The sequence below is a fragment of the Melospiza georgiana genome, chromosome 29, assembly GCF_028018845.1.
Source record: "Melospiza georgiana isolate bMelGeo1 chromosome 29, bMelGeo1.pri, whole genome shotgun sequence".
Lineage (NCBI taxonomy): Eukaryota > Metazoa > Chordata > Aves > Passeriformes > Passerellidae > Melospiza > Melospiza georgiana.
In genome coordinates, this window is record NC_080458.1 from 3,904,642 (window position 1) to 3,918,704 (window position 14,063).

Consider the following 14,063-nt stretch of genomic DNA (forward strand, 5'->3'; position numbering starts at 1 on the left):
CTTCAACCTGGCTCAGACGGGGAATATCGACCTGGCAGGGGGGAAGGGAGCAAACCTGGGCACAGCAAGCAGGGGATGAGGCTCCTGCTCCCACCTGGATTGCCCGTGGTGCAGGGAACGAGGGTGGGAGCTGGGCTGAAGATGGGCTCACCCTCACCCAAATCCAGGGTGAAGTCCAGGTCCCCAGTGCCAAACTGGGATTCCTGGAGGCCGCTGGGAGCAGCTTTGCCTTTGTGGCCAAAGGTTGGGATTCACCTGCCGGGGTTGCTCCTCCTGTGCCTCTCGTGTTGTGCAGAAGTCCCTGTGTGGTGATCCGGGCTGGAATCCAGCCTGCTAACAGCCAGAGCTGGGTGGGAATTGCTGCCTGACTGTCAATCCCACACTCAGCTTCCAGCCCTGCCCTCTCAGGACATGCCGGCGCTGTTCCAGCCTGGCTGTGTGAGGCTGGCACTGCCCTGCTCCCAGCTGTGCATGGATGGATGCACGGAGGGATCCCTGTCCTGGCCTCCAGCCCCAGGGGAGCTGCAGGGCATGTCTGTTACACTCCACTTCGTTCACACACAATGGATTTTTTTTTTTTAATCCCAGGATCAATTAGGCTGGAAAAGACCTCTGAGATCATCGAGTCCAACCTGTGATGGTGGGAGCCCAGCCAGGTGCAGGGCTGGCAGGAATCCTGCAGGAATGCTGCCCCATCTCTCTCTTCCTGGATCGAATTCCCCCTTTTCTCTCTTTAAAAAGAGACTTTCCCTGCAGCAGCCAGGCTTCTCCTCTGCCCCCAGAGCAGGACGGGTGGATTTTGAGCAGGCTGAGTTTGCAACCAGCCTTATCTCCCTGTCCTGGGGACAGAAAAGCCGAAGGGTGACACTTTCAGGCCAGACTTTGAAATCTCCTGGGGAATTTACGACCTGATAGTGAAGGGTTGAGGCCCTCTGGGACTATTTGGAAATGGTGAAAACCCTGAAACCCATTTTTTTTTTCTCTGCTTTTTCTTTGTAGAACTCCAAAAATTCAAGCAGAGACCCAGAATGTTCAGCCAGGATTTTAATCCTGTCGCCTTTTGAGTGTGGACTAAATGTTGGGTGGGATGCAACCCTCCTAGCCCACCTCGGTTTTAAGTATTTATTTGAGGGATTAGCAGGAGAGGGAAGGGCAAACACGTCCCCCTGGGCAGCAGGCTCTGGGCGCCGCTGGCAGTGCCCTGGTTTATATTAAACAGCCAGGACCTGGCGCAGGGGCCCCTTTATCAGCTTTGCGCCTTGCCCAGGGGAGAACCCGCCTGCAGCGCTTCCAAATCCTCCCCAGTGTGTATTCCCTGTGTCCCTCCCGGGGCACAGGATCGGGGGATCCTCCCAGCAGGGTCGGGGAGCAGGGCTGGGCTCGGCGCACACGCAGGTGCCGCAGGAGCGCAGCGGGGACAGCGCCAGGTGTGTCCTGTCCCTTCCCCGGCCCTTCCCTGCCGCCGGAGGGTGGGAATGCAGCCAGGCACACCCAGCTCCGAGCCGTAAAACGATCCCCGCGGTGCCCTTGGGCCAAGCCCAGCTTTTCTAACGGATAAAAGGCGAAGGCGGCGGCAGCGCTCTCACTCCGCTGGCCTCCAGCGCAGCCCCTCGAGCTTCGCAGCATCCAGGAGGCACCCCCGGAGCGCCGCTCGCAGCAGCATGTCCCGCTCGGTGACCTTCAGCTCCCGCTCGGCCGCCGGGCCCGCGCTCAGCCAGGTGCGGGTCAGCTCCGTGTCCTCCGGCCGCAGCTCCGCGCTCGGCCGCGCCGGCGGCTTCGGCAGCGCCAGCCTCTACAGCCTGGGCTCGGCCGGCAAGAGGGTCAGCCTGGCCGGGGGCAGCTCCTTCAGCGTCCGCTCGGGCTACGGCTATGGGGGAGCCGCCTTGGGCGGCCTCAGCCCCGGCGGCATCCAGGAGGTCACCGTCAACCAGAGCCTCCTGACGCCCCTCAACCTGGAGATCGACCCCACTATCCAGAGGGTCCGCAAGGAGGAGAAGGAGCAGATCAAGACCCTCAACAACAAATTCGCCTCCTTCATTGACAAGGTGAGGGCTTGGGCTGGCTTGGAGCTCTGGGGGTGCTGAACGGTTGGTGGGACCCAGAATTGGTTTGCTCACAAATGGGGTGAGGATCAGTCCTGGAGAACGTGGTGGGATTTGCCCACTGCAATCAAATAATTCTTATTATTCGATGTAAAGTCCTGCTGGCATTGCCAACGGAACAGGTTGCCTTGCTCGGGCTGCCTTTGCAGCCCTGATTTACCTGGGATTGCTCAAATGGGGGTGCAGGCTGTGCACCCCCACCCCAGCACCAAATCTGGGGAGGGAGAGGCTCCTGGAGGGAGCTGTCCCAGGAGAGCAGATGGAACCAGAGCCTGCCCTGGGTGTTCATGCTGCCCTGCACATCTTGGCTCTCTTGCACTAACTAGCCTTGTGTAAATCCCGCTCTGGAATTCCCGAAATGTGAGGAATCCAGCCCTGGAGTTGGAGCAGTTGGAGGGTTTGATGTCTGGGGCAGGTTTCTGTCAAGTGTCAGCCTAGCAGAATCTGCTTTTCTTTAATTCCTCAAAGTCACAAACCAGGTCCCAGAGCAGCCAAGCTCCTCAGCGTGGTCTCCATGACCCTCCTCTGGTGCTTCTATAAACACCCAAATTCCTGGGTGCTACCCAAATTCCCACCTGCAGCCCAGCCCTTCCATGCCCTGCAGTGCCAGCTCCCCTCTCTCCCACCATCCCGAGTGACCCCTGTGCTCCCTCCCAGGTGCGGTTCCTGGAGCAGCAGAACAAGATGCTGGAGACCAAGTGGAGCCTGCTCCAGGAGCAGAAGACGACGCGGAGCAACATCGCTCCCATGTTCGAGACCTACATCAGCAACCTGCGGCGGCAGCTGGACGGGCTCCTGGCCGACAAGGGGCGCCTCGAGGGAGAGCTCAAGAACATGCAGGACCTCGTGGAGGACTTCAAGACCAAGTAAAGTATCGGTGTCCCCCTGATAACGAACGGGGTGGTGGAGCTGCTGGCTGGGCCAGCGGCTGGGCACGCATGTCCCTGGCTCCCCTGCTAGGGAGATGTTTTCTGGCCAGGAATGAGGTGTTTAGCTGGGCACAGATGTCCCCAGCTCTCCTGACAAGGAGAAGATATTTTCTGGCCTGGAATGAGGTGTTCAGTCCAGGTGTTTAGCTGGGCTCAATGTCCCCCAGCTCTCCTGCCAGGGAGGAGATGTTTTCTGGCCTGGAATGAGGTGTTCAGTCCAGGTGTTTAGCTGGGCTCAATGTCCCCCAGCTCTCCTGCCAGGGGGGAGATGTTTTCTGGCCTGGAATGAGGTGTTCAGTCCAGGAAAGCTGCCTGGATTCTTCCTGCTCCTTTCTGGCACCTTGTTGCTACATGGGCTGGTGCCTCCATCCTCTTGGCTTTGCTTTGGGGCCTCCTCAGGCTTGGACATGGCATTCTGGGGCCTCCCTGGGTTGGAGGTGGTGCTTTGGGGCCTCCTCAGGGTCAGAAGTGGCTCTTTGGGGTGGCTGGAGCCCCGAGAGTTCCGCAGGAGCTCCGGGCTGATTCCCTGGGCAGGGAATGGAGCAGCTGCCCTGCAGTTCTTCAGTGACTTTTCAGTGTCCCCTGGGAGGAGCCCCAGAAGAAAGGTGGCCTTTGTCCCAGCCCGGCCCAGCCCAGCCGGGAAATGCCTCTGAAAAGGGAAGAATAGGACGGAGCTGGCAAACTGGATCAGGCAGGAACTGCAAACAAACAGAGCTGATAATCCCCAGGGTGTGTTTAGGGAGGGTCAGTACCCAGAGATTCCTAAAGAGCTGCCTGGGAATGATGCTGCCCCCAGCCCTGCCTGGTTATTCCATCCACAGCTGGCCTTGGAATCTCTGCAAGGAGCTGGTTTGCAGCCAGAGGGATTAAACCCCAAAGTTTAGTTACATTTCCCATGGATTCAGTCCTAATCTCATGGATTTATTCCTTTAGGCTACAGATCCATGGAAAGCCAAACTCTCTGTGTGCTAATGGAAGGGAAGCAGGAATTAGGAGCTGAGTGATGAGGATGCAGTAACTGGAATGCAGCACCTGCTGCTCCCTGTTTGTATGGAGAAAATCTCAGTTATAGATGGAAAACCTAAACCATGATGTGCTCTGGGGGTGCCTGTGGCCTTTTTTCCATAGGTTTGGTTTCCACAGGAATTCCCAGGTGATGTTTAGGGGAGGAAAGGCTCCAGGGATGACACCAGCCCCTAACTCAGGAACTGGGAGAGGGTGTGGGGCCAGCTGGGGCCATGCTGCCCACAGGGCTCAGTTCCAAGGAGTGTCCTGGCCTTTCAGAGGGATGTTGGGACAGTATTGGACGATTTAGGGAGAAATTCTTCCCTGTGGGGGTGGGCAGGCCCTGGAATGGATTTCCCAGAGCAGCTGTGGCTGCCCCTGGATCCCTGGCAGTGCCCAGGGCCAGGCTGGACAGGGCTGGAGCAGCCTGGGATAGCAGAAGGTGTCCCTGTCGTGGCAGGGGTAGGAATGGGATGGGCTTTATGGTCTCTACAAACCCAGATCATTCCAAGACTCCATGCTTTACCAGCTCATTGACCAGCTTGGTGGAGCTGCCCCAAGGAGAGGAGGAATTTGGTGATCCATTCTGGAGGAATTCACTGTTTTTATACCTCTCTCTGCTGATCCCTGGTGTGCAGAGGTGGTGCCTCTGCGTCACTTCCCAGGATTTATTCCTCTGGAATTGCGCTGGCAGCTCAGTGACCTCCAGAGGGGCAACGTCCATTGATCCTGGTGTGAATGGGCAGCATTCCAGGTCGGAGCAGGAGGGGGAGGCTGGGCAGGTGAAGCAGCTCCTGCTTTGGAAGGCAAATTCCAGCTCTGGCCATGCAGGGCCCATGTAAATAAAGAGCCTTAACCTGGCAACAGTTCCCGAACAGCCAAAGTGCTTCCTGCTCTGTTCCTTGGATGGCTTTCAGGATTCCCAGATGCCCAGAGCAGGTTGGGGCTGGATGTTTGGGCAGGTTGGGAGTGCACAGACCGGTCCAGGTGGGCTCCAAGATCCGGGTTTGCAAATCAGTGGTGGTCCTGTACAATCTGTGGAGAGGGATTTTTATCTGCTGGAGACCTTTAGGAGAACCCCTGGAGATTTCCAGGTGAGCCCCTCATCTGAGGGTGAACACCTAAAGAACGGCAGTCACCAAGACTGGAATTTAGTGAGGCTTTGGAGGAGAATGAGGGTAATTAATTACCTTTGGCTCTTCCCAGAACAGTGCCACGTGTTCAACACCTGCAAAGTGTTGCCAGCAGTCTGGAGTAGGGAAGTGCAGAGTGGAAGCAGCTCCAGCAAGTGCTGGGATCAGCCCAGAGGAGTTTGTGGGATCTGTTTGTGTCTCTCCCTGCAGGGTTGGTGACAAAGTGGGGGCACAGCCTGGGTCCTCCCCAGAGGAGGAGCAGGAATCTTCTGGAGCACAGGGAATTTTAAGGATTCTGGGGGAGCAGGGAGGGGACGGTTTCAGGTGGTGGTGATGGAGCAGCTCATCCAGAGCAGACACCTCTGGTGCACCAGCCCTGGGGAGGTGCTGGGCTGGCTCCCAAGAAATGGAGGGATAGAGAAGAGAACTGGGACAACCTTTCACTGAGATGTTTTTCCTTTAATACAGGCTCTAATTTCACAGAAATCCCTTTTTCTCTTGGCAGGTATGAAGATGAGATCAACAAGCGCACGGCGGCCGAGAATGAGTTTGTGGTGCTCAAGAAGGTGAATATCCTCGTAGGTCAGAGAATCCACATGGGATGGGTGGGAAGGGACCTTACAGTCCATCCCATTCCCACCCCTGCCATGGGCAGGGACACCTTCCATGGGCCCTGGGTGCTCCAGGCCCCGTCCAGCTCTGCACACTTCCAGGCATGGGGCAGGCACGGCTCTTCCCTGGGACTGATCAGCAGTGAGGGCAGCCCTTCCCCGTGTTTGCCCCTGCTCACAGTTTACTCTCTGCCCCGCTCACAGTGTACTCCAGCTCTGATGAAGCTCTGAGGGGCAGAATTCCAGCCAAAGGCAGCTCAGGGGAAGCCTGGAGGTCTCCACACATGCAGGGGAGAGCTGCTGGGTCCCAGGGGCATTGGAGATGATGCCGGATCTTTCCTGAGGTCTCTGTGTCCAGCCTGACGCTGAACTTCCAAACAGGGATCCAAGGGATCCCCAGGACTCTCAGGATCTGCACTCCAGCAGCGTTCAGTGCCCTGGGAGATGATTTGCAGGCCCTGGGGTGCCACTGGGACACCTGGAGCTGGTTTGGAGAACTCCTTTGGAAGCCACCAGAGGCTGGGTGGGCTCAGACATCAAAGCTCCACAATCTCCATGGTTTATTCCTCATTTTTCCAGGATGTGGATGCTGCCTACATGAACAAAGTGGAGCTGGAGGCCAAGGTGGATGCTCTGACAGATGAGATCAACTTCCTGAGGGCTTTCCATGAGGCGGTGAGGATCCTTCTGTCCTTCAGAGGGGGAGAACAGGGAATGCTGGCTGGGAAATGAACGTGGGGAAGGTGATGGATTCATGGAGTCATTCCTTCCATAAGCAAAACTGTGCCTGCAAGTGAAGTGATTCCTCTGAATTCTGTGGATTGTCACACAGATTTCTGCCTGTGTGGGATGTGGGATGGATGGATTGCAGGCACTGTATTTGGGATGCTGTTTGTATGAAAACAAGGAAAATGAGTGGCTGGGGGAGGTGGTGCTGTGTGACAGAAATGAAGGAAAGCTGCTTGTTCCAGGCTTCTTCCTCCTCCCCATTGTTTGCAAGAGGAGGGATTACCTGAGCTGGACACAGATCCTTGAGAGAGGTGCTGGAATTTGGCCCCTGCAGGTTCTGCAGCTAGCTGGGTTGTTGTCTAAGGGATGGGATAACAGTGAAACAAGCAGCCCTGCTGCCAAAGTAGGGATAAACAGTTCCAGCTCTGCTGTTGGTTGTTGCTCTGTGCTTTGCAAGGTTGCTTCCCTCCTCATTAATAATTATTTTGATGGAATCCTTACCCACCTCCCTCTCCCTTCTCTCCTTGGATTCTCTCTTCAATTGGCTTCCAAAAGAGGGACCCTGAAACCTCACTGATGAACAGGCTTGGTTTTCCTGCAGGAGCTGAACGAGCTGCAGGCCCAGATCTCGGACACCTCGGTGATTCTGTCCATGGACAACAGCCGGAACCTGGACCTGGACAGCATCATCGCCGAGGTGAAGGCGCAGTACGAGGAGATCGCCAACCGCAGCCGCGCCGAGGCCGAGTCCTGGTACCAGAGCAAGGTGAGCTCTGCCAGGGGAGGAGGACCCAGGGACACCTTGGAGCCCTTCCAGTGCCCAAAGGGGCTCCAGGAGAGCTGGAGAGGGCCTGAAGTGATGGGACACGGGGAATGGCTTCCCTGTGCACAAAGGGCAGGGATGGGTGGGATATTGGGAAGGAATTCCTCCCTGTGAGGGTGGGGGGGCCCTGGAATGGATTTCTCAGGGAAGCTGTGGCCGCCCCATCCCTGGAAGGGTCCAAGGCCAGGTGGGATGGGGCTTGGAGTGCCCTGGCACAGTGGAAGGTGTCCCTGCCCATGGCACTGAATGGGCTTTAATGTCCCTTCCAAGCCAAACCATTCCACGATTCCATGATCTCCAGCTCTGTCAGCACCTGTATCCCCTGTGCCATGAGGGGGGGGCTCTATCCTGCTCATTCCCTGCCATCCTCACCCCATCACTCTGTCCCACTGCTCTGTCCCAGTATGAGGCACTGCAGGTGACAGCTGGGAAACACGGGGATGACCTGAGGAACACCAAGAATGAGATCACGGAGATCAACAGGGTCATCCAGAGGATCCAGGGCGAGATCGAGAATGCCAAGGCCCAGGTGAGGAGCTGCCCCTCTCCTGTCCTTCTCTGGCCTCGGAGCTGGGGTGTGGCTCTGAGCCCTCTGGGGACTGGGGACAGCACTGAGGGAGTGGCTGGAGCTGGGTCTGGGGAGGGTCACTTTGGACACTGGGAAAAGCTTCTTCCCCCAGAGGATGTCTGGCATGGAACAGGGGCTCCCCAGGGAATGGTCACAGCCCCAAGGCTGCCACAGCTCCAGGAACCTTTGGACCACACTCTCAAGTGTTGAATTTCGGGGTTAGTGGGGTTTTTAGGGTTGTCATGTGCTGAGCCATGATGGTCCTTGTGGGTCCCTTCCAGCTCTGGCCAAGAGGGAATGTTCGCTCTCCCCTAACATTCTGTGATGGTAGGGATGTTTCAGGGGTCTGGGTGTCACACAACCCCTTGAACTTGGTGATTTTGGAGATCTTTTCCAACCTTCACAACTCCGTGGTCTGTAAGAACCATTCTGGGGGGCCTACACTGCTCATCCTGAAGGATTTTAGTTCTGCAGGCGGAGGGAGAGCACTGGGAGCAGGGTGATCCTGCCAGAAAGGTTGGATTTGGGAGAAGACGAGTGAAAATCGCCCCTGGGACACAGAGGGGCCCCCACACAACCCTCGTGGCCTCCTGTTCCTGGGATCATTGCCCACTCCCTTTCACAGCAGGGAGCACCATGTTTGGGCACACACACAGAGATTTGGGGAGCTCTGTTCGCTTTCACTGAGGTCTTATCGCTTTATCAGGGCCGTGGCTTAGGCCTGGCCTGGAGCTCCCAAGGCTCCAGATAAACCGGGTGATTCATCCCGGATTATTTGGTTTCAGGGCAGGGAGGCTCTGGCACCAGCCAAGAGCTGTTCTGGTGGGGCTCCCTTGGACAAAGGACGGGAGCACAAAGCCTCTAGGGAGCCCGTCATGCCAAACATGGGGGTTTGGGAGGTGTGGGGGCACAGCTGAGGGTTCCTGGGGCCCCACAGGCCTGGTCTTGGGGTGGGTGTGGGTGTTTGGAGCACCAGGTGTGCTCCAGTCCTGCCCACATCTCAGCCAGAGCCTGCCCAGCTTTGAAATAACTGGGGAAATTAGCAGAGAAAACCTGAGCTTTCCTGAACCCCAAGGGATCTGTGGGATGTGGGGGACTGGGAAGCTGAGGATCCCCTGGAAAAAGTGTAGCCAGAGAGAAACTTGGTCTTCTTCTGGGAGACCTTGGAAGGAGATGAGTTTCCATCTCCATCCAGTGCCCAAGAAGCCAGGTAGGGATGAAGTCGCAGGGATCCAGTCGAGCTCCAGATCCACAAAGGGGTCTGGGCAGCGCAGCCCGAGGTTTGGAGCCCAGGATGCTCCCCCAGGGATCAGGAGCCCCCTGATGTGGCCGCTCTGTCCCTGCAGCGAGCGAAGCTGGAGGCGGCCGTGGCCGAGGCTGAGGAGCGCGGGGAGATGGCCCTCAAGGACGCCAGGGCCAAGCTGGCCGAGCTGGAGGATGCCCTGCAGAAAGCCAAGGCTGACATGGCCCGGCAGCTCCGGGAGTACCAGGAGCTCATGAACGTCAAGCTGGCCCTGGACATCGAGATTGCGACCTACAGGAAGCTGCTGGAGGGCGAGGAGAGCAGGTGAGCACACCTGGGGGGGTTGGTGAGCAAAGACTCCCTGGGTTCCCTCTGGGAAGGGTCTGGGAGCCCTTTGCTCCCTTTGCCTGGGAACGCTGTGAGAGCCCAGTTCTGATTTCCACAAGGAAATGCAGACAGGGAAACCTTTGAAAAACTGCGTTCTGGTCCTGGAAGTGCTTTGGCTGAAGAGGCAAACTGGCAGATTCTGGGGGAGGAAAAAACCTGGGGAAAATAGGCGAAGAATGAAAAAATTGGTTTCCATCATGTTTGATGCTGTGGCAGAACATTTCCAAGTGGAAATCCCTGTGGGATTAGGACAGAACCTCTGTGCTCTGTCCTCCCCGAATGGTGATAACAGAGCTGGGAAAGGCAGGGCTGGAACAAAGCCCTGGAGGGCCCAGGGATCCTCCCTGGATCAGGTACAGCTGGAGCAGTAACTCCCTGCCTCTGTCCCCCTCCTCCTCGAGCCCAGGGCCAAGGAAAGCTGAGTTTAATCCCTCCCCTTGCCTTTGTCTTTTCAGGCTGGCTGGCGATGGAGTTGGCAACGTCAACATCTGTGAGTGGATTTTGTTGTTTATCGCGGTTCCACCTCACTCTAAACCCTTGGAAAAGGGAGCCCAGGCTGTCCCAGTTCACCCAGTTCAGCCCCTCCTTAGTGGGAGCACCCTGAGGCTGGGGCTGGTGCTGGGGCTCCATCCCGAGCTCAGCTCCAACTCACCCGGATGCAATTGGACTTGGGGCCAAGGGATCTTCCTTTCCTCCCATTTTTGTATGGATAGAAAAGCTCTAGTGGGAAATGCATTCCCTGGGTTGGGAATTGCTGCACAGGTGATGGCAGAGGGTGTTTTTCCAGCTTGGGAAGTGTTGGATCCTCACCTGGCCCGGACCTTGGGCAGGAGCTGCTCTCTCAGGGATGCAGGGATGCTCCAAACCAGTGGCTCTGATTTTCAGCCACTTCATTCCTGCTGGGAATTGGGGAACCACATTCCCACAACTTTGGGGCACCGGGAGATGAGCTGGGTGTGTTTTGAAATGGGATTCTCCATGGATTTTCTAGGGGTTCTCCATGAGTTCTCCAAGCTCAGGGAATCCTGAGCCAGGTTGGGTGATGGAGTGACAGGACAAGAAGGAAGGACTTCAAACTGAAAAAGGGGAGGTTTAGATGGGATATCGGGAAGGGAATAGATGGGATTTAGATGGGAATATTGGGACATTCCCCACCTGTGAGGGTGGGGAGGGCCTGGAATGGATTTCCAAGAAGATGCCCCTGGATCCCTGGCAGTGCCCAAGGCCAGGCTGGACAGGGCTTGGAGCAGCCTGGGACAGTGGGAGGTGTCCCTGCCGTGGCAGGAGGGGCACTGGGTGTGATTTAGTGTTCTCCCCAGCCAATGGATTCCGTGGCTGGGGGTTCCAGGTGCTCACGCTGCTCCTCTCCCCGCAGCCGTGGTCAGCTCCAGCGGTGGCGGTGGATATTCCAGCTCCAGCGGGCTCCTGGCAGCAGGGATCGGAGGCCTCAGCCTGGGATCAGGAATGGGCAGCGGAGCCCTTGGCTTCTCCTCTGGGGGCTCCTCCAAGTCCTACACCATCACCACCACCTCGTCCACCCGGAGAAGCGTCAGGAAGTAACTCCAGGAATGGAGCTCGGCATTCCCCCCAGCACCTGAGGGAAACCATGGAAAGAAAAGCCTTGGAGCCTTTTGCAGGACGAATTGGCTGCAAAACGCCTGCAGTGCTGAGGCCCTGCCCGTGCCCTGCCGGGGCTTGATCCTGCACTCTTGGAGTTCAGCCATTCCTCTGGGAGCAGGATCAAGCCTGAGGGGTGAAATTTACCCCGGGATGCAGGTGGGGTATCCCTGCTGTTACCCTCGTGCTTGGTACCCCCTGCTCCGAGCTGGGTTTCACCCTTGGAAAGGCAAATCCCACATTTCTGCTGTGCTTCTGCAAAAGACCAGAAGATTCTAAATCCCTTCTAACAGGATTTGGAAGACTCCAATCCCTCAGGCTCCTCGGCCCCTGCTGAGGGCTCACCCTGCGTTGGGTTTTTTAAATATACCAGGAAGAAAACAGGCTTTGGTCTCCCCTTATTTTCTTTGGAAATGGGCTCAGGGTTGGGGTTCAACATTCTTCTGTGACTGAAGCTGTTTCTGACCAAAGGCAGCACTGACAAATTGATTTCAGGCTCCTTGTAGCAAAATAACTCCTCAAGAACCTCCTAAACCTTTTCCCTCTCTTTAAACGAAGCCCAAAGCTTGAGGGATCTAAAGCTACTTCAAATTCCATGAGTCACACTGAATTGGGAGAAAAATTCCCTATTTTTGGGTGTCTCTGTTTACCACTCCCTACTTAAGGGTATTTAGTGATATCTGGAGTCTCCTCCAGTGAGGATTCAGTTGATGCCCCATTCCAAAAACTCCTTGTTCCTGCCAAAATGGGTCTTCAACATACCAGGGAAATTGTTGTTACTGCAGTAGGAAGAGTTTTTAGGGACCTAACTCCAAGGACCTGCTCCCGGTTCTTGTGCTGATGTTCAGCCCTGCCCTGGCATTATGGTTTGGGTTGGATTTTTATGCTTTTTATGTCTTTCATGAGTCGTTTATTAAAGTTTCCCTTTTAGCTGCATGTCCGGTCTCAGCCAAGTTCTTTGTGCTGCCCTGGGTGCTCAGGAGCTCTGGGAAATACACAGGAATCACCTTCCTGCCAGGTCTGGAGCCTGCCCTGGCTCTGGGGGCAGGCTTTGGGGTTTGCTGCCTGCACAGCTCCGTCCTGGCTGGATTTTGCCAGCCTGGAGTCTGGGCAGAGGGATGGGGGAACTTTGTTCAGAGTCATGGTTTTAGCTCAGGACTGAAATGGAATCTGGCTTTAATGGGAGGGATGAGTGGGATTTTAGCCCTTCTTCCTCCTGGATTACAAGCTGCTCCATTATCAGGAAGGGTGGCTGTGGAATTCTCAGGAGCAGCAAATCCGCCCTCCCTACAGCAATTCCCACTCATGGCTGTGCTCACGGGGCCCGTTGTGTTCCCAACTTCTCACGTGGTCCTTGGTGCTCACAATTTCTCACCTGGCCCTGGTGATCCTGATTTCTCCCTCCAGCCTCTGGACCATCTGTGCCAGCCCAGCTGTCCCGGGTTGCTGCCTGCAGTGACTCTCATCTCCTCCAAATAAAATCACAGCCATGGAATAGTTTGGGTTGGAAGCCCATCCAATCCCACCCCTGCCATGGCAGGGACACCTCCCACTGTCCCAGGTGCTCCAAGCCCTGTCCAGCCTGGCCTTGGGCACTGCCAGGGATCCAGGGGCAGCCCCAGCGGCTCTGGGAAACCCATCCCAGCCCCTCCCCACCCTCACAGGAAGGAATTTCATCCCAATATCCCATCTAAACCTTCCCTCCTTCTACTGAAGGCAGTTCCGTATCCCATAGACAGCTCAAAAGGTGTTGTTGCACATCCCCAAACACATCTTGAGTTACACCAGAGCAGATCAGGGAGTGGGGGGTGTTTCTGTGCAGTTGAAGTTGGCCTGAAGAGAGCTGGGCCCCACCCCACCCTTTCCAGGTGCTCTCACTTTGTTTTGCTGCCAGGCCTGGGCTCGTGCCCAGCTCCTGCAGACAGTGTCCCTGTGCCAGGCCCTGATGCCCACAATGGCTCCATCCAGGTGGGAATTTGGCTGCTGACCCTCACAGAAGTGTCTGGGGCTGCAGCCAATGGAGCTCTGGTGGGGACAGGGGCTGTGCCTGCTGTGCTGCCAGTCCAGCCCCAGACTGGTGCCACCCTCGATGTCCAGCTGGGTCCCCTTTGTGGTGACCATTTCACAATCAAACACCATGAGCCCTGGGCCACACCCTGCTCCCCCAGGATAACAGGCTTCTGAATCCAGCTGGGAAATGGGAATAACTGCTGGAACCCTGAGGAAAACCTCTCACCTCTCTGCAGAACATTCTCAGGAATTGGGAAACTCTGCCGGGTGTGCCAAGAGCAGGAACACATCCCGCTGCCAGGGCATCAGCACCTTGCCATGGGATACCTGAGAAATAACCCACAGGGATCATCCAGTCCAACCCCTGGTGAGGGGTTTGGGAAAGCTGCAAAAGGCAGGCTCAGAGACAGCAGAACTGTGATTAGAGCTGAGCAATAGCCATGAGATAGGTCAGCAGAAAAGTTATGTAAAAAGTAGAAAAGTAAGGACAAATAGAACAATGGTCTGTGTATTAATGTTTGGCTAGAATAACTCCCCAAGCTACAGAAAAGATTATCTAGTGAGATATTAGGAAGTTTGAAGCTTAATAATGGAGCTCTGTGCATTGTGTTTTAAGGCTTGCAAGCAGGTATTGTATTTGAAATAAGCAAGCATTGTTTTAACCACAGGTACATGTGCCTACAGTGATTGGATAGAACTGCTGTCAGTGTGCTTTTGCTTTGTGTGATTGGTCAAAAAACTTTTAAAGGAAGTTGTAACATTGAGTTCTTTGTCTGCTGCTGAGGATGTGAGCTGCTGGCAGCTTCCCATTGCCATCACCGTGTAATGAGACTGATGCTGGAAAATAAAACAGCTTGGGACGCGTTCCTCAGCAATCCCGTCCTGTTCGTGATCTGTACAGAGATC

At 56.0% G+C, this 14,063-nt stretch overlaps 1 protein-coding gene across 1 annotated transcript; it reads left to right on the forward strand.

Moving 5' to 3' along the window:
* Nucleotides 1–1,661: 1,661 nt before the first annotated feature.
* LOC131094564 (keratin, type II cytoskeletal cochleal) lies at nucleotides 1,662–12,081 on the forward strand. The gene is made up of 9 exons (XM_058042218.1): nucleotides 1,662–2,045; nucleotides 2,760–2,968; nucleotides 5,675–5,735; nucleotides 6,360–6,455; nucleotides 7,111–7,275; nucleotides 7,736–7,861; nucleotides 9,247–9,467; nucleotides 9,986–10,020; nucleotides 10,906–12,081. Exons 1-9 carry the CDS (start codon nucleotides 1,662–1,664, stop codon nucleotides 11,088–11,090), a joined length of 1,482 nt encoding a protein of 493 aa, XP_057898201.1. The 3' UTR covers nucleotides 11,091–12,081.
* Nucleotides 12,082–14,063: the final 1,982 nt, after the last annotated feature.

Coding starts and splice junctions, on each gene's coding strand:
- LOC131094564 (XM_058042218.1), top strand. CDS start 1,662: ATGTCCCGCTCGGTGACCTTCAGCTCCCGCTCGGCCGCCGGGCCCGCG. Junction 2,969..5,674: donor GTGGAGGACTTCAAGACCAA/GTAAAGTATCGG, acceptor TTCTCTTGGCAG/GTATGAAGATGAGATCAACA. Junction 6,456..7,110: donor TGAGGGCTTTCCATGAGGCG/GTGAGGATCCTT, acceptor GTTTTCCTGCAG/GAGCTGAACGAGCTGCAGGC.